Source organism: Phalacrocorax carbo, chromosome 2, assembly GCF_963921805.1.
Source record: "Phalacrocorax carbo chromosome 2, bPhaCar2.1, whole genome shotgun sequence".
Lineage (NCBI taxonomy): Eukaryota > Metazoa > Chordata > Aves > Suliformes > Phalacrocoracidae > Phalacrocorax > Phalacrocorax carbo.
Window position 1 is genome coordinate 26,428,177 of NC_087514.1, and position 19,209 is coordinate 26,447,385.

The 19,209-nt window shown below is 37.3% G+C and overlaps 1 protein-coding gene across 4 annotated transcripts in view; it reads right to left on the reverse strand.

The window, feature by feature from the left end:
* Window positions 1-784: 784 nt before the first annotated feature.
* DPY19L4 (dpy-19 like 4) overlaps window positions 785-19,209 on the reverse strand; it is a 34,744-nt gene continuing 16,319 nt past the window's right edge. For all 4 annotated transcript variants that reach the window (XM_064442382.1, XM_064442383.1, XM_064442385.1 and 1 more), the window contains 7 exons: window positions 17,560-17,679; window positions 16,330-16,450; window positions 14,806-14,862; window positions 12,486-12,568; window positions 10,000-10,132; window positions 9,520-9,678; window positions 785-6,314 (listed from right to left, as the gene is read on the reverse strand). In XM_064442382.1, coding sequence (XP_064298452.1) covers window positions 6,150-6,314; window positions 9,520-9,678; window positions 10,000-10,132; window positions 12,486-12,568; window positions 14,806-14,862; window positions 16,330-16,450; window positions 17,560-17,679 — 838 coding nt within the window. In that variant the 3' untranslated portion in view covers window positions 785-6,149. The remainder of the gene's footprint in view (window positions 6,315-9,519; window positions 9,679-9,999; window positions 10,133-12,485; window positions 12,569-14,805; window positions 14,863-16,329; window positions 16,451-17,559; window positions 17,680-19,209) is intronic.

The following is a 19,209-nucleotide window of genomic DNA, read 5'->3' on the forward strand; positions in this document are numbered from 1 at the left end:
CAGCAAAAATTGGAAAATCTGGGAAACGATGTCCTAGAAACAGATAACAGAGCTACTATTTAGGGTAGGGGGGAAAACCCCAAACCAACACTGATTTTACCTAACACCTCTCAAACATTGATTATAATCAGAATATATATTTTATACAGAGATATATACACACACACAATACGTTTACACATTTTTATAGACACCTATTTATATACTCACATATAAATTATGTTACACATAATAGAATATTCTGTATTTCACAGCTGGTAACCACAGTCTCAGTTTTGGATGAAGACATGGAAGTGTACACAAACACCAATGCGTGTTACATGGTGCCAGGAAGCTCCATTCCCGTTTCAGCTGAGCAAATACAAAGTCTGTGTGTTCAAAGAATTCATGGATAAATTTGACTACTCCACCATCATGCCATTTCATCTTTTTAAAATTAAGCTTGTTTCCTGACTGGTCTAAAGGGAAGCGGTCTGATGAATTGTTCAAACCCAATAAGAATTAAAGATGTAAATACATATTGTTTAGGTGCTGTATGATTTTTGGAGAAGCACTTTCTTGGATATTTCTATCATCTTTAGAATTGAACTAAAATAATATCAAGGTTTTCATATAATTATATGGTAAATTATTACAAAGTAGTATGCATTCAAGGATTTCACTCCTACTACTAATACTTTATAAAATGATAGAAGGCCCCAATATATGTAATCATCCTCTGTAAAAATTCCAGATGACACAATAGTTGATTAAAAAAAAAAAAAAAAAAAGACATCAGTAAGCATTTGATGTTTCACAGCAATTTATTTCCAGGTGACACGCTTGCTGTAAGAGGATCTTTAGGGAGAAAGTCAAGAGTTCAACAATTCCATATGAAGCACCTGGTATCTTGTGGCTCATTCTCATACGAGCATGTCTCAACAGGTAGCCACAGTCGGCACAACATATGGATCCAGTCTGAGCAGGCTGCGAATCCTCAAGGCTTGCAAGAGTATTTATGCTGCCCTGCCAAGACAGGCATTTGAGCTATGCTGTGCAGTCGTCACTTGACTGAAAATTGCATATGCAAATAATACCACAGAATACAAAAATCATTTTATTACCACAATGGGGGAAGAAGGTTAATTCATTATGAACTACATGGTTGTTGTGAAAGGGTACCAGACTTCTCAAAAGAAAGCATAAAACTGTTTGTGCCCCAAAAAACCCACACTTTCTGGACTTGGCTTTTATTACAATTTTTTTCCCCCCACAGAAAAAGTTTGTCACAAGAGAAAATATTTACTGTGTATACATTATTTTGATAAAAAAACCTGTCCAAGACAACAAACAGGATAAAAGGAATTGAATTCCATAGATCTGTTATTAAATACCTGCACATAGATATGTCCATATGCCATATACACTACTGCTAAATGTCAGTTAACAAGTAAAGCACCACCAATAGTTCTTCCGTGTTACTGAAGTAACACAGTTTGAAACTTCGAAAGGCATTAAACACCAACCTCTTCTCCATCAAATAAATAGGTAACATCACTTGAAAGGCAGAATGACATACATTTAACTGCACTGAAGTTGAAAACATTGCCAGATTAATTACTCATTTAAACATCTCGTTGAGGTACCAAGGAATTCAGAAGACCTCTAGGCATCGATAGCCCTGCATTTGGCATAGTAAGAGTGCAGCAACACAATGGCGATACCTTCTTTTAGCTGTACTGATGATGTAGAAATCGTTACTAAAATAACACACACTGCATATTTTAGAATATTCACTTCTTCCACCCCCCATCCCCCACCCCCCACATAAAGTTAAGCTTTAAGAAGAGTACTAAAGGCATGGTTATACAGATTTATGTTGAGGTATTATTTCACATGAAATATTGCTTGTGTTGGAATAAACTCTTTTCTTTCATCCCTAATACCATAGTACTCTAGAGTCCACCTGCCCATCAGTATTTAGGAGATTTATAGATTCAGCCACCACTAGCGATAGTAGAAGTTACTTGTTACATCTCCAAACCACAACAGTGAAACAGACATCTCTAAATGCCAATACAACACACACGCCCACACACTCACACAAACAGCCTACACATTCCCCTGTTAGATTTTTGGTTAGAAAATACGTTATACATAATTAAGAGCAGTCTTTAAGAACCATTTCAATGACAAATTACAATCCCTATGACCCGATCTTGCAGCTCCTGTTCAGGGACAGTTGATGAAAGGTCAAAAATTTGGACATTTGCAGATGACTTAGTGAAAATAAGGTGGTAAGAGCAAGATTTGGTCCCTAACCTTCTTCCGTTCAGTAAATAGTAATACAAATAGTTGGCAGAATTTTCAAGCCCTGTTAAAACTTTTGGCCCTCTTTCTTTCATATTTGTCTTTCTCTTCCTTACCCCTCCCCAAAGGAAACTGTATTTAAGATTGCATGGTATTCAATTGTATTTCCATTTACTCTGGAAGAAATAAAACCAGTATTTTTTAAAATAATATGAACAGAAGCTTATGTTCTGAAATGCTGTTACTTAATTAGTCTCAAATATCTCCTGGCAAATCTATCAACTGAGTTCAAGTATGTGGTAATTCAGGTAGTGAAAGAGCATATTTTTAAGATTAAGACAAAACCGTACATGTCAGTTTAGCTGTGGCTGCATTAAAAATTAATCCACAAGTCTAAGGGTAACAGGTGAGTGCCTGAAAATACTATATAGAATTTATTCTTTCAAATTTTTTTGCATTTACTACAATCAAGTGTATCAGAAATTGGAAACGTGAAGGAGGAAATAAGCCAGCAAAATAGCAACACAAATTGCTATGCAAATTCTCATTCCTCCCAGTGAACAGCTGTTAAGATGGCTGGCGCACATCCTAGCTGCACCGCTTACTACACAAGCATCCTTGGAGGCAGGGGTATTAACACACAACAGAAGCTCTAGAAATCAGAGGGACAGGAATTTAAAAAAAATCTTCACAAAAAGAAAGACCAATTGAGGTTTTTGTTTGTTTAATAAAAGCTTGCAAGGCACATATTTCAACTCAATTGCAACATCTACAGCAAAACAGATCAAATTTGCGAAGTGTTCCCTCAGCCCTTTCAGGGAGTTAAACCTGTGACCTGGTTGAAAACCAAACTAGGGTTGTGTGTACTAGTCTGATGTAATTATCCCCTATTGTTGTCCTTCTGAGGGATACCATGAAACTTACTGCCTCTTTTTCACAGAAGGTAGAGATTAGAATAAACAATAATATTTTTGCTGATCCATAGCTGGATAAGAAATTCAAGCTTATCATTTGCTTTATAAGATATGATTCTTCCAGTCACTCATTTTAAAAATGATGCCTTTTTACTGGAATAAGAGCATGTTCCATCCATATAAAAAGGCTCCTTCTATTACTTAAGGCTGCTGTGCCAATGGTGCTGCAATACAATTTTCTCTAATATAAAAAGCAAGGTAAAAATCTTAAATGATTCTCCTAAATCAGAATCAATCGAAGTATCAAGAATACATCTTAAAAACTATGACAAAACTAATAATAACTACGTCACAGTTCAAATAAAGTTTGACATGTTTGTTTAAACATGTATAAAGGCCAACGTGCTATAAGACCGTTTTCTTCAGACGTACAGATGGCCTCCTTTGTGTTTTTCTTAACGTGTGCTCTACATGTAAGTATTCAAACTATGTTCAATGCAGTAACACACACATACAGCACTGTGGTAAAACACAACAGGCAGTCAAGGACAGTTAAATATTGCACCTTGGCATGGCAGTCTAAGGCATGAAGCCGTAAGCTATGCGACTTCATCCACCCAAGTGCAGCTGTAGCCCTGAAGTTTGCTACCTGGAATGCCTTATTGCTGTTACGGTACTCGTGAATGATTAACTTCAGGTGAGTAAATGACTCACACACAGACATATAATTCCTTGACAGCAACTCAAACAAACTTAAATTGTTAATAAAGGAACTCTAAACTTACTTCCAAATACAACATCTACATCCATACTAGCACATACAGAGAAGGTTCCTGCAGGCCGGCCATAGCTCAAGTTAATACACTAGCTGCTGTTGTTACATGGTAATTGAAAAGTCTGCAACAGCCCAGTGCAGTAAAACACATGCACTTGCACATAAGCAAATAAACACAGACTGCATTTGACCAGAGACACACATACACACCATCCTCAACACAATGACTGCATCCCCAGAAAGGATATTTACTTTTAACTTGTGACTCAGTTATACTGATAAATGTTTCTCTCAATGATCACATCCACTATATTCGATGGATTTATCTGAACATTGGTTTCAAATAAAATGGATAATTTAACATCTCGTCAAGACTCATAGGCCTAAAAATACAACTGAAAGTGAAAAACAGATTACAGACATGTTGACTGTTCCAACGATATAGCTTTCTTCTTTTAAATCACTCCAACAGTGATAATAGGTTTTAAAAAATCTCAGCACTACCTGTTAGTGTAAAGTAAGCAACGTATCTGCACAGAGCAGATAGGAATCAGGCGTATACACCAACATGCTGCAGTTCCTAAGAATTTCAGAGTTAAAAATCTCTGAATTTGCAGTTTATCAACAAGTGCAATAAAGATAATTTTGCAGCTTTCATTTGCAGAATGGTTTGCAGATTTTTCAGTTGCAGGTTCATCCTATTATGCCAGATCCTTTATTAAAGAATCTGGGGTCCCAAGAATCATTCCCACATGCCTGACAGATTGGTCTCTGGGCCACATGTTACAAGAATCCATAACTGCAGGTAACTCCTAACGGGTTAATAACCTGTTCCAAAACTTACGTTCTGGCTTTTTGTCCAGCTACACCTAAGTAAGCAAAGTGACCGTTACCTTTTACTGGATTTTTTCAATTCATAACACCAGAATTGGGCCCAGAGTTGGAATTAAAGCATCATTCATTCTCTTGAAAGCATATCAGCCAGCAACAAATAAGATGAACAGATAATTTGTTAAGGAAAATAGTTGTAGAGGCAAAGGGGATCATATAAGGAAGGCAAATTTTGGAGGGAAGCAAGACTGCAGAGTACTTTCCCAAATTTTCAAACTCAGTGTAGTTGCATAATTGATATAAAAATAGCTATGAACAACTGTACCATTATTTATTAATGGTGGTGATTATAGTGTTTTAAATTACAGTTATGGCACTACCTCAATATAACTATCACATAATAAGTTGAATGAAATGAGTATCACCCATCCCTCCCCATACACACACACATACATACCAGCATGCACACAGAGGGGGTGCAACAGAAGTGCAGAAGTCTCAGTAGCAAACCTAGTTTTCCTGCTACACTTGTCTAAAAACAAGCATGGCATACTGTTGTATACTGGCCCATTCTGATGGCTGCTAAGACACACACATGCACACACACACACATCTAAGCATGGAAAAATCCTGAAGACAAGTTCTTTCTAAACTGGAGATCCGACCTTGTCAACTCCTACCGCTAGGTCTAACTCCAAGCACTTCCACCAACATGTCTCCAACAACGTAGAGATCAGTGCCATGATCTATGGAAGTGTTCTTTAAATAAAAACTTCCTTATTTAATTTATACAAACACTACAGCTACAAATAAGATGTATGAATGTGTGTTTGATAAACATAGAAGAAGCGTTTATAGTGGAAGACAGGAAGAATTAAAACAACAGAAAACAAAAAAAACCCAAACGCTTACTTGAAAAGACTAGGGATACCAATTGCATTCTTGCTAGAAAAATATAAGCTATATGACTTATATGAGCTCTTTAATTACTTTTCCTGCATTTACTGAAGTCTATACACACCAGTTCTCCAACACTAAAGTTAGAAATCTCATTTACATGAAGATTAAGATGATTTATCATGGGAAGAAAAATGCAAAACCATGGAAGACTGTCACACTTTGTAGAGATTGTAAAATTGACCAAGTTTCCTGTTTCCTTCAAGGATGGTATCTGTATCTGTTGATCTGTAGTTCAAAGAATTCCAGTTTGATAAAATAAAGTTGTCAAGACACTGCATGTGCGCACACATATCTGCAAAAATAACTTCCTTGATCAAAAGGAACTTTTCCAACCCAATTTCATTCACAAACAATCCTCAGAAAGAAGCTTGTATGCTTTTTCACGACTGGAAGGATATCACAGTGTTGATTCTATATACAAAGTAGGATCTATTCCAGTACACCCGAGTAAAATAGTTCACATACGGAGAATAGTTCATTTTGATTTCATGACAAAATCGTCCATATTTTGAGTAGGCATAACTGTCGCCTTCCTCACAAACCACCTGTCAGAAAAAAAAGATGATCTAATTAAAATACTGAAGATAAGTGATTACAGAATGTAATTCTGTACATTTAATTTACTGTAAATTTCATTTATGATAGACATTTAATTTCCATACTGTACGATTCCAATAAGCTGAAAACATATTTAATTTGTTTAACCATCTAAAATAGCCATTGTGAATTGATACCTTTGTCAGGACAGCAGACATTAAAACCAGTGTACTTTATTCATAAAATAAAGAACAACAGCAGTGGAAAATTATCACATGCCCTGTTTACCCAGTACTTCAAACCTGACCTGCACATAGCACACCACCTATGTAGGGAAGGAAATTCTCAGTTACCTCTTCCAGGCCAAGTTAAGTTTGACATACCTAATAAAGGCTGAACACACACACTCATCGTCCTATAAATGGCAACCAATTGACTTGGAAGCAAACTGCTTGTGTGTTTTGGCATCTACTACCTGATATCCTTGATGAAATCCCTTTGCTACTAACTTCTGATGGCACAAGTTTACAAGGGTTTAAAAAAAGGTGGTAGGACAAATTCATGGAGGGCAAAAAAAAAAAAAAAATAATCTATCAATGGCTATCAAACACAAAGATATTTCTCCTGACCTACAGTCCTTCAGCAACAGACTGCTGTCTTGCCCCATCGACAATCATATCCTCTCAGCCAGTGTCAGAAACAAGATACTGGACTAGGACTATAAGATGGACATTGTCTAAGCTAGAAAGTAATACTTCTTAAACATAGCAATTTGGAAAACACATCCTTAGACCTGTCAACAGCATAACAGCCTGTCACCTGTCTCACTTACTTTGGGAATAAGTAAATGCTGCAGTCTCCAACTACATATGCACTAGCTTCCACTAGTTGGGAAGTCTTGCAAATCTTTCAACATGATTCACACAATTTTTGTTAGCAAACAAACTGACAGTTTTGTTTCAAAGCTTCCTGAGACAACACACTACATCAGCTTTCAGGAACAAACTATGTCAACTTTCTGAAAAAAACACTTTATTCCTGTTGGCCACCCCAATACTTTTTCTACAACTAGCATTTTTAGCATCCAACCCAGTACAGACTCAGCCACAGACAGAAAGTTTAAGTGATGCTCATTACCAGTCACCCAATCTTTTTCTAAAAATATTGAACACACTGTTGTCTACATTTAAATGTATACCAGTTGTTTTGTTACAGATTTAGATTACAGACATTCAGCACAACAGATTTTAACTGAAACTTCCACCATGGACCTTCATTTCCTTTTCTTAATCTCTCCACTATAAACAGAAAACCCTTGTCACTTTGATAATCCTAATTACACAAGAATAGTAAATGACTGGTTTTGGGTACTGAGAGTGCTGTGTGTGGCATTTATCAAAGACAGGTTCCTTGCACTGGCTACTGTCTTTTGATGGTTTTTTTTCCCCCCGCTTTGATTGAAGTTATCATCGCAAGCAACAGCCGCTCTGAGAAATACTGGGAAGTCTTCCTTAGGATGAACTGCTGAACAACAGGGTGTTAGGAATTAAAGGAGGAAGGAACTCATTCTGATGTATCAATCCAACAGAACTTAAAAACCTGACAGTAAAACTGTGCTGCTGAAGTTAGGATGTGATCAGGATTATGTGCGAGACACATGTAGGAAGCGTGGAGATGAAAGATGCAAGGGTATGAGGGAATGGAATCCTGAAACTGTGATTAATTGTTCCAGCTGACATCCATTGACACTGACAAATCTGAAGTGGGAACAGGAACTTACTCATGCAACAACAGATCTGAGAAGAAACTGAGAGATAATATGTGCTGATTATCGATGATGGATGTTATTCTTACAAACACACTCTGTTATGGTATAATATATTGGTTAGAACATGGAATAATCATGGCATACATTATTTTAGCAGCAAGGCAAAGAAAGAAAAAGGACAGATTTCAGCAATGGTAAGAAAGTTAATAGAAAAACAGAGACAATATCCTCCATGGACAAATGGGCTGGGAAACCTACAAGTGAAACTGACACCAGTTGTAGATTCCTGGGAAAATTAAAGAGAAATCCCCTAAAAACATATCACCCCTATAACTACTCCCCCAAACGAAAGCAACTACAGAAATGACATGCTTGCATTACAAGTTCTTTTGAAATGTGTATCATCGACAGTAGAGCTTATAAAATACCTAACACAGACAAACAGCTTGGATTTTTCCCCAAGAACAGGATGTAAGACTATATACAAGAAATACATGTATCCTCCCCATTAAAAAATAAAAAGGTATTCAAACCAAGGATTAACTTGGTATAGTTAATACACAACAGGCTGTAATGTCAAACAGATGCTTATGTTCTTTTTCTTAGTCAAGAAGCCAACTAAATGAAGATGACCTGTTATTGCTTAGAAGTAACTGGTGACCCCTCCTCCCCTGATGACCTGAGAATAAGCAACCAAACCCTAAGCAAGTTTAGGGCCACTTCTGCCTTTATAAAGTCAAAACTTTTGCTGGATTCCCAGGAAGCAGATGAACAAGTGGTAATGATGTTATAAACCCCATCCCATTCCCTACTTTGGCAGCAAGGGCAGCACTATCAACATGCAGAACAGACACAGCATGGTAATGGCTGAAGTAGCATTCACAGGTATCTTCATAACTCCACAGTTTATTCAACCAATCTTTCTATGAGCTGTGGCTTAAACTATCTATTGGGGTGTTAACCCATCTGCAAGACTGGACTGAGTAGACCTGTAATCTCATCAGTACCAAGCAGGCTGTACTGAATCCTCATCCCAGGCAGAATTTTAGAAGAACTGAGTTTATCCATTTTTAAATTTCATCTTTACAGCTAGTAAAGAATGCCCTCCAATGCAGGGCTTTACTGTTTTTGTAATAACCGCTTCAGGTGTTACAGTCTTATACATTTATAGCTAGTTAAATGGTATTTAATGATTGGCAGAAAAGCAGCACAGCTACATACTAATGTATTAGGAGGGATTAGTGCAGGGAAAGAATAGTATGGGGTAAGAATACAGGTGTATAATAAACAGACAACCCAAAACTTAATTGATCACTTTTAATATTTGAGCTTTTGTCTACATGTTGGTTAAAACCAGAAAAATAAGATCAGCAGTATAAGACAATTTCTTTTTAAATGAATTATTTATGCATTCAAACATTCATTTTTTTCTTACTGTTACTTACATGACCGTTAGCAATATCCAATAGATCTTTAACTCTACATCCTCTCACAGGTCCCACTTCATTGCAAATTGAATCTTCAATAACCAGAAAATTGGCTTTGTAAGATGTAAGTATCTTATAAATATCCTCTGCTGACCTCTTTGAATAGATCTGATAAATCTATAAATTAAGAAAACATGTTAATGCAATGTAAAAATCAGTGATAAATTCAATACTGGAGGGGGGGTACGGTGTTTGGAATTCCATTCAGATGTAGTGGGAGTGGCACCAAACAAACCATTTGCATTGCCAGGTGGCCTGGGGGGCACAGAAGAGCAATGCAAGTGTGTGTGTCATGAGGAATATTACAGGCTCCTCTTCTCTGGAGCATTAACATTTACAGTACTCCCACACATCTCAATCAGGCGCTTCAGTCTTACATGATGGAACAGTCTATAAATCACTGATAATATACACACATTTATGGAATTGGATACTCACATTTTCATTTCTTTTTAGAAGATCATCATCATTATATAAAGGCAAGCTCGACACCATCCATCCGGTACAAAGCTTAATCACACCCATTAACTGTGGGCTGCCTGCAAACACGGCAGCCACAGGAGCCTGTCGTCTGCAAAAGCAACATCAACATACACATCTGAGTACAGAATGCATTTCTCAGAATGATGTTTTTAATTTTAAACACTGGGTGACTCTTCTAAGGTGCTACGGTATGAATGGGAGTGCATGAGGATATCATTGGAGGTCTAATTACAATTGGTGTTAATGCTGCAGTAGCTGTAGTTTCCTCGCCAGGAAAAGCTCAGACCTGCAGCAGTGTGAAGTTTGGATAGAAGGTCTCCTGCTGGGGCAAGGACTGATGGTTGTTCTCCTCCCCTCCTTGCAATCCATGGAGTACCATTCAGAGTGGACCTGGAATGGATCAAACTATAGCTTTTCTGAACGGTTGCTGACTTGTGACAAAACAAGCTCGGGAGGAGGGTAGGTAGAAGGAGAAACAACATGATGTTATCTTGTAAGGGAAAGATTTGTGGTTGTTTTCATTTGATTCCTAGGACCAAGTATTTAATCATCTACGAGTAAATAGTGTCATGATACAGAATAACATCTACAGTAATTATGTTTCTGGGTTTGGTTTCATCTTTTGACTATTCGTATTCCTGTATTAGTGAAAGAACACAGTCATTGTCACACTTTGTTACAGACTTGGGCAACTTTTCCTGCAGAGAAAATAAAAAATAAATTCATTTTATCAGAGAGAAAAGTCTAAGAAAATATACTGTAATAATGACATTCAATTATAATTCCAATATGGATATCTAAGTATATCCTTAAAAAAAAAAAAGAAAAATCCTTATTTTCATTAAAAATATGAACAGCTGCTACAAATAAGGGTAGTCAAATTGCTCTTAGCTGAGTGAATCTCAATGCAATTCACCATGATTAATTATGTACTTGAAGTGTAATATATGCAGACTAATGTAAAAGCCATTAGGTACTTGGCATTTTTCCACTTGCTGCCTTGAAGAGCTACAGCAGTGACAAACAACATACACTACTATTAACAGAAAGAAGAAATTGGCTGGAACACCATAATTACCAGCCTTGCCTTTTCTGAAGATGAACAGGTTGACATTAAAGACTACGTAAATACAGAAAATAATATACTAAAAAAATACAGTTAAAGGTAAGTTATCTGAACACATGGGATCTAACTTCCAGAGACGATTAGTTCCTAATTACATAGTTCAAAGTTAGATTGAATGAGGCCAGAATCCAGTTCTGAAACTTTTAGTGAGAAGAAAAATATATCTGTGAAAATAACTCGACTCAGTATTAGCTATGTATATGGCTCAGTATGAACTATATAATATAGCTCAGCATTTGCTGTGCCCTGCCTAGCCAGACAGATAAGAACCTTTCCAGCCTTCTGGTCAAAGGGGAAGTTTGAATCATACATGTTACATGGAATGTTTCTAGACTAAAGTCTCTAAATCCTTACATTCAGGCATTTCATTTTACACACAGAATCATACAGGTTGGAAAAGACCTTTAAGACCATTGGGTCCAACCGTAAACCTAAAACTGCCAGTTCGCCACTAAACCATGTCCCTGAGCACCACATCTACATGTCTTTTAAATACCTCCAAGGTTGGTGACTCAACCACTTTCCTGGGCAGCCTGTGCCAATTGCTGACAACCTTTTCAGAGAAGTAGTATTTCCTAATAGCCAATCTAAACCTCCCCTGATGCAACTTGAGCCCATTTCCTCTCATCCTATCACTCGTTACTTGGGAGAAGAGACCAACGCACACCTTGCTACAACCTCCTTTCAGGTAGTTGTAAAGAACAATAAGGTCTCCCCTCAGCCTTCTCTTCTCCAGACTAAACAGCTCCACCTCCCTCAACCTCTCCTCATCAGACCTGCTCTCCAGACCCTTCACCAGCTTTGTTGCCCTTCTCTGGACACACTCCAGCACCTCAATATCCTTCTTGTACTGAGGGGCCCAAAACTGAACACAGTATTCATGGCGTAGCCTCACCAGTGCTGAGTACTGGGGGACAACCGCTTCCTTTTACTGGCTCACACGCACAAAAATTTCAGTGTCTCAGTCCCCTGTAGAATTACAATCAACATGAACCCGCTAATCTCCTGAAAAGTTAGTGTGCAAAGAACTAAGTATTAAAATGTCCACCTTTATTTGGAAATTAGATCTAGTAATGACATTAAGCATGATTTGCGTGTTTCAGGATCTTCTCTTATAATCAATGATAAATTCCTGTTTCTTTCCATGCGAGTAACACCAAACTTAAAATACACATTTCTCCTCCCATCTCCCTCTACATCATGTAATGACTTAGCAAGGGGAAACTCATATTAATAGAGGTAGCTCCACAAAATGCCAAGATAAAAATACTCTGACATAAAGTAGTAAAATAGAAATGTAGGACTTCATACTTACTTTATCCATGTCATGAGTTCTACTGTGTCAGGATCATAGAATTCTTGTATTTCTGAAAGCTCTGTCATTATCCTAGGGAAAAACTGATGGAAATGTTTTTGGTTACTTATGGTTAAAAAAAAAAGAAAGAAGAATCTACAGAGCATCTCATTATATTAAGGCTTTGAATAACACAACAGAAAAGGGTTTCATCTGAGTTTTCCCTCCTGATTGGTATTTTCGAATATTTTGTGAAACACACTGTTTATACTTATCCGACAGCAGGAGACCTCCTCCAAAATAAGTATGTTAAACAGAAGTTCTCATCTCTAATCCTATTTTTTTAGAATACTGACAATAAAAAAAAGAAACTATGTGGCAACAATGTTCATCAGCTTCAACAGGCCTTAAATGCAACAAAACCATAGTTCAGGTTTTCATATGCAAATGCATATAAATAAGAGCACTGAACCAATAAGCTGACAAATCTCATGGTACATCTGCTTGTGACTTGATGGAAAAAGCAGGAAAGAAGAAATTTCCCAGAAGAGCATTATGTGGGTGATCTGCCCTGGGCTTTCCTCTGACTTTTACTTCAATTACTGCAGTGAAGGAAAGTACACTATATTGTATGAAGTAGAATATCTCAGTTTATGCTCTTGAAAAACATTCTGTGAGCCATTTTGAGCATTTATCTGAAGAAGGCATGGCTAGAAGCTGGCTGCCCCCGAAGGGCTGGAGCATGCATTTGTAAATAGTAAGTGAAAGCTACTGGCTGCCAGCTCTAAAAAAGATAAAGTTTACAGGTTATGGCAGACAAAAGGGACAATTTACTTTGGGACAGCCACAGCAGACAGACAGCTGGAAATGGGACCAGTGTTTCACTGAGGAGTTTCCACCCCCAGTACCTGGACAATTCAGCTGTGATAGCAGTCCACAACCAGACACGTTAGAGCTGCATAATAAAAGCAGCCGCCATATGTTCATATCGGGGCTGAAAGCTGTAGCAGTGCTATTCTACATACACCTGAACTGTCTCCAGAACAACAGATGGACAGAAAGGGGAACCGCTACTGCCACCCCAGGGAGAGCCAGCTTCACTTATCAATCAAAGCCCTTCGAAAAATCTAGTTAGATGAGGGACTATGCCAGACTGAGTCAGAAGACAGCCAAGGATAAGGATGCTGAGTTGTATACACAGCCATTTACAGCCATGGTAAGAGATGAAGAGCCTCAAGGCATTTGCACTGTCCCATTACTATTAATCAAAGTTTCCAAGCTCATGGATGAGTTATGAACCTGGAGAGCAAACCATTCACCACTGCTTAAGAGCAAATGCTGGATCTGCAATGGATGAAGCCCTCTAGAGTCCAAATCCCCACACTGCTTTTATTAAAAAAAAAAATAAAAATCTGAAAAAGAATTCTTCGGTCAGCTAACCTAGTTTATTGTAATAGATTTCATAACTCTTTTGAGAAACTATAGCCTTTTTTTCAGGAGAGTATCTATTGCTCTGGCAGAAATGTGTGAAGAGTCAGATCACACTGCAATCAAAATTTCTATTATAAGATTGAAGTTACGAAATCTGTTAAAATACTGTTGGTCAAGATAGGCTTTTATATTGGAATGCTTTTTATAAAAATAATTATCTGAATTCTTATAAAACTATTTTGAAGGTACGTAGCTATAGTAGAGTTATGCTTTATGGGATATTTCCTGTTTGCACTTGTGGAAGTTTAAAAAATAATTTCCACTCTTCCTCCCAGTCTGTGACTTGCAATAAAGAACTAAGTATTCATTTTAAACACGGAAACATCTGTAGCTTTTCTTCCCTGTATTGCAGCGTATACAAACCTCTATATACTGCTCTGCATGAAGGATTTAACCCCATTATAATTTGATGGGCGCTTTTCAAACAGACTATTTGTGTATGGCCTCCCATAATTTTACTTCCGTCTAACCTCACTCCCTCTCACCAAAATCGAGATTGAGGCAACACAGTTTTCAATATCCCGAGTTTTTATTTGACAATATTTTCTTTGTTGAGTCAGTTTATATATCCAAAGGATAATAGTTGAACGTAATAAAGTCTTCATTTAAATTGAAACACTTCTTAATTACAATAAGCAATCATTAACCAACTAAAATGTCAAATACCCCACACTGAAAAATGTAAACAGTTTTTTTTAAAAAAAACCAAAACATATTTTCACTGGATGACAGCATTTATTTCTTCATATATATTTCATTTCACCAAGTATATTTCATTATATTTGCTCATAATTTTTACTTATATTGTGCCTACCTACAAAACAAAAAACTACAAAGGTACTTTTCTTACCTCTTTCCACAAGCTGAATCCAATTATTGTGGGAACTGCCATACTCAGAATAAGAGCCTAGAAAATACATGTTAGAAGAAATGGATTATGGACTATTCTCCAGCCTTGGACTATCTGTTGATGCTGGTGATATAGTAGGCTACATTTATGCCTGAAACCTTGAAGTGACAGTAAGTAAAACTTTTGCACTTTTCTACCACGCAGAAAACCCTCTGCAAACAAGAATTTGCCTAATTTAGCACAGAAGAACATGTTTGATGCATGATAACTTTACCACCAATATCAGGGATGGTTAATTGCTGCTCAGATAACAATGATGCGATGTGCACATGAAGTAGGGAACAGAAGAAAAGTAAACACCTCTCACATCAAATGAAAATTATATAATCTGGGAAAGGGAAAAAAGTATGAAACAAGGATATCAAATCTCTGATCTTGTTGATGCTTTTGTTCAGATTAACATTATTGATATGCAAAACCCAGAAACCCATTCTTCAGCACACCATCATTCTAGCCGATACAATTTTTGCTTTGCGAAAAGGAGAAAATAGCTTGTGTGGTACAGGAAACGTTTGGTAAGGAGTGCACACAGGGCATTCTCTTGATAACAAGCTATTAAAACATCCACTGTGTTAACAGTAATAAAGCAGGTCTATACAGAAGAAAACGTGAGGTATATAAAGAATGTGTTTACTGTGAACATCAACATATTGTTACTCCTTGGTTGGAAGAACACTGTCCATGTTTCTGATGTAATGGGGTATGGCATTTTCAGAACCGACATACTGAATCTCTGTTCAAGTATAAAATATTTATTCCTACAAGCCTCCTGAAATTAAGGTAACTAATATCCTATCCTTATTTTATTAATGATACAAATGCAGAAAGCTGCCAAAAATCACTCAAAGCAACTCTCTGCCTATTAAGAATAAAGCTAGGGTTGGAAGTGTGGGAGTTGTTTGCACTGTAGCCTCATCTTCAGTAGCAACACTTCTCTATAAGGCCACACATGAACAAATCTTACGCAAAGTAATTCCACAAACCATTTCTTATGAAGCAGCTTTACTCTCAGCAATTAAATACACCTAACTACCACATTTTTAGCCCCATTTCCTAGTGGAACAAGGCTTGTCTTGATGCTTCCCTTCATGCCTGTACTTTTCCTCCTGCGCTTCTCCTACAGAGCACTTGACCTTCTTGGCCAATCTCAACTAAATATGACAGAGTGCTTGAGGCCTCAAAGATTTGTTAAAAGAAACGAAACAGATGAGTGAAAGGGAGAGAGCTGATGACAGCTCTGCTTCTTATGAGCAAAGGCTGTAGTGTGAATACTTTATCACCAGGTACCAGAGAACACGTGAAACTGTGATATTGAGAATGAAAGACAGAAAAAGCAGACTATATGAAATCCACAGAACTACATGTTCTTTTAATGAGTTCTTCTATAGGTCTTAGGCCATTGTTGTTCGAAAAGTTATATGCTTGCTAGCTGTCATTCCCCAGACATTGGCAACAGCAACTCACCAGCAATATCGGGTGCACAGCTTTCAGCCGAAGCCACTTGAAAAGCGTCATCCAAAGTTCAGGAGAGCACACACCAAATGCAGCAAGCATGCAAACATAAGGTGTCCATAGATATTTCATTCTGAAAAACATTGCAATAACTTAGTTGGGACGCTGCGCATGCCTCTGTATTCAAGCTATTTATAAAAACAGTCAGATTTTTTTCATATGTCAAACGCAGTCTGGATGTTCAAGCAATCCAAGATCAAATTTGATGGCATTGAAGGGCAAACCAAGGAAATCTCTAGCAGAAGAGCAGGCACCTGATTATCTGCTGCAAGATGTAGGAGCAAGATCCAAGGTCAAAGATGACAAAATCCTTCACAGAGTTCAGGGGAAGATGAAAGAAAAACAAAGAGACTAGTAAAGTCACTTGGCTGTTGTGGTTTTCCAGCCAAGCAAGGATAAAAAGCAGCTATTCAGCAAAGCTGTACAGACACTGTACTATAAGGGAGTTCCTGAAGAAAGGAAAGGAAAACATTTAATAAACAATTTATGATTTGCTGGTATTGTCTGCCTCTTAGGGGTAGATGAGTCAAGACAACTACATGGTAACACAAAACAGTGTGCTCATTTTAATAATTTGTGAATATTCAGATTTTAGGACAGTGAGCGCAATACAAATGCAAATCTACCACCTTCAAGCTGCTTTAGCTGAGAGCCAAGATTAGAACACCTTCCCAACATTAGATTCTATAGCCTTAAAGACTAACACAATACCCTTGAAAACAGCTTTGCTACTGCTGTAGCAAGTCAAGCAAAGGCATACTTCATGATAGCCTAGACACACAAAGATGAATAAGATCTTCCACATTCCAATATTCCAGAACATACACTGTTCGTGAAAACACTACACAAGACCTTACTAGAATACAATATTAAAAGAATTACAGTGCAGTTCCACACTTAAATGCCATAAAGACAGCAATTGAAATGTGCTTCAATTAATGTCTTGGATTTTGGCTTCATTAAAGCTTGGAAAGCATGTTAAAGAGACCGAGCACAATTCATCATATACCTGTATCCAATTTGTAGTCAAAATTATCTTTGCTATCTCCCCTACTAACTAGTACCACTATGTGTCAAATACATTTCTGAAAAGGGCTGAATTTCAAAGGGGTGAATGGTGTATCACGTCCAGTTAGGAACTCTCCGTTGCTTTCAAAAGAGAGACATCAAAATCAGACTTACCCTTCCAAACACATCGCTAGACAACCAAGTAACATTGTGTGAATTACATGATAAACTATTTCTGGCCTCTCTCCAATTCGACCATCCTCAAGTTTAACTGTCTCTTTCAGTGGTTCACCACTGCAGTTGGAGAAAATGAGACATCACTTAATTCAGACATTATCTCAGGCAAAGGTGCCAATAAAAACACTTTTATGACCATTAAGCCAGCAGTACACTGAGATCATTCTTTGTCATATCATACAATATTGTTGCACTGCTTATCTGGTTTTTGTACTCCATCAATAATCTATCAGTATCTGCTGTCCCTTGTTTTAGACTGTAACCTCTCTGGAGCAATGGCTGTGAATTAATACAATGGGATCACTACCTGTGACTGTAAATCCTATCTTAAGGTAATTCAGCAACAAGAGACAGTCTAAGAGCATGCACACTCTGCAAACATTTAGATGAAGCACACGGTACATGCATTCTAACTAAGTTTCTTTATATCATTAGCTCGGCGAAGAATTATGGAATCTGTAGGACAATAATTGTGTATGGAATGCGTACACCATTTTATGACAAAGTAAGGTAACAAAACCAAGTTTTAGTCACATTATTATAAATTCCAGGAATACATTAGAAATAAAAATCTTAACCAAAATCTGACAACATATGTTTTTCTACAAACAAGATAGCAAGGCACACAACAGATAACATTTTATTCTACCATGATGTGACTTCAAGTTACAATTTTATAATAAGTTTCCTCACAACAAACAGAAAAATATTCGCTATTATGAACTGCTTCAAAATGAAAAAAAAATAAATGAGGGGGGTAGAAGGTTATTTTAAGCTTTTCTGTAAGAAGCTGTTGGACATACTGGAGTCACTGCTCATTACAAAGTAAATAGCTTTCAACACTAGCAAAAAATCTGAAGAGTTTGTTTCATTGTTTTGAATATGCTATCACACATCCAGACTGACAAACATTTTCATTTATAGCAGTATATTCTTTATCTACGAAGTCTTAGTCCTTAAAAAAATCCATTGATTTTGCTGCAGTCAAGTGAAAAATTTGCAATAATACCTGAGCAGTTACACGATTCATCTTCTACAAGGAAATGATAATTTCCTAGCCATTGAGTTTCCAAGATAAGTTACACTAGGGCCAATGGTCTTGCTATTTTTAGTCTGTAAACAGACAGCTTCAATACCCCCTTCTCTCAAGGGAAGTGTGAATCACTGTGAAACTAAAAATAATTGAGTCAGTTTTACTTCAGCTCTGTTCTGAGCAGCAAATGCTGATGGACCTTACCACAGTAAACAAGAGTTAAAAAAAAAACCCCAAAACAATCCAACAGTGGAGCATTAGAAATCTGAAATCCTCTCATCCACCCATCTCATCCTTTGCAGTACATAAACTTAGAAACCACCTCCCAAGACAGAGAAACAAATCCTCTAGCAGCAACCAGACAATTTTGCTGCTGGAAGGGGAAAACACACAAAACATCTTTCTCTCTCGCAATAGGAAGAGACATAAACATATCACAAAACATAAGCTAGAGCTCTGCAGGAATTGCACCTATGGGGAAACAAACCAATGACAACTCCCTTTCTTGACTGGAGGGATGCTCAAGAAGCTTGTCAATAAAGGACTTTATTTAG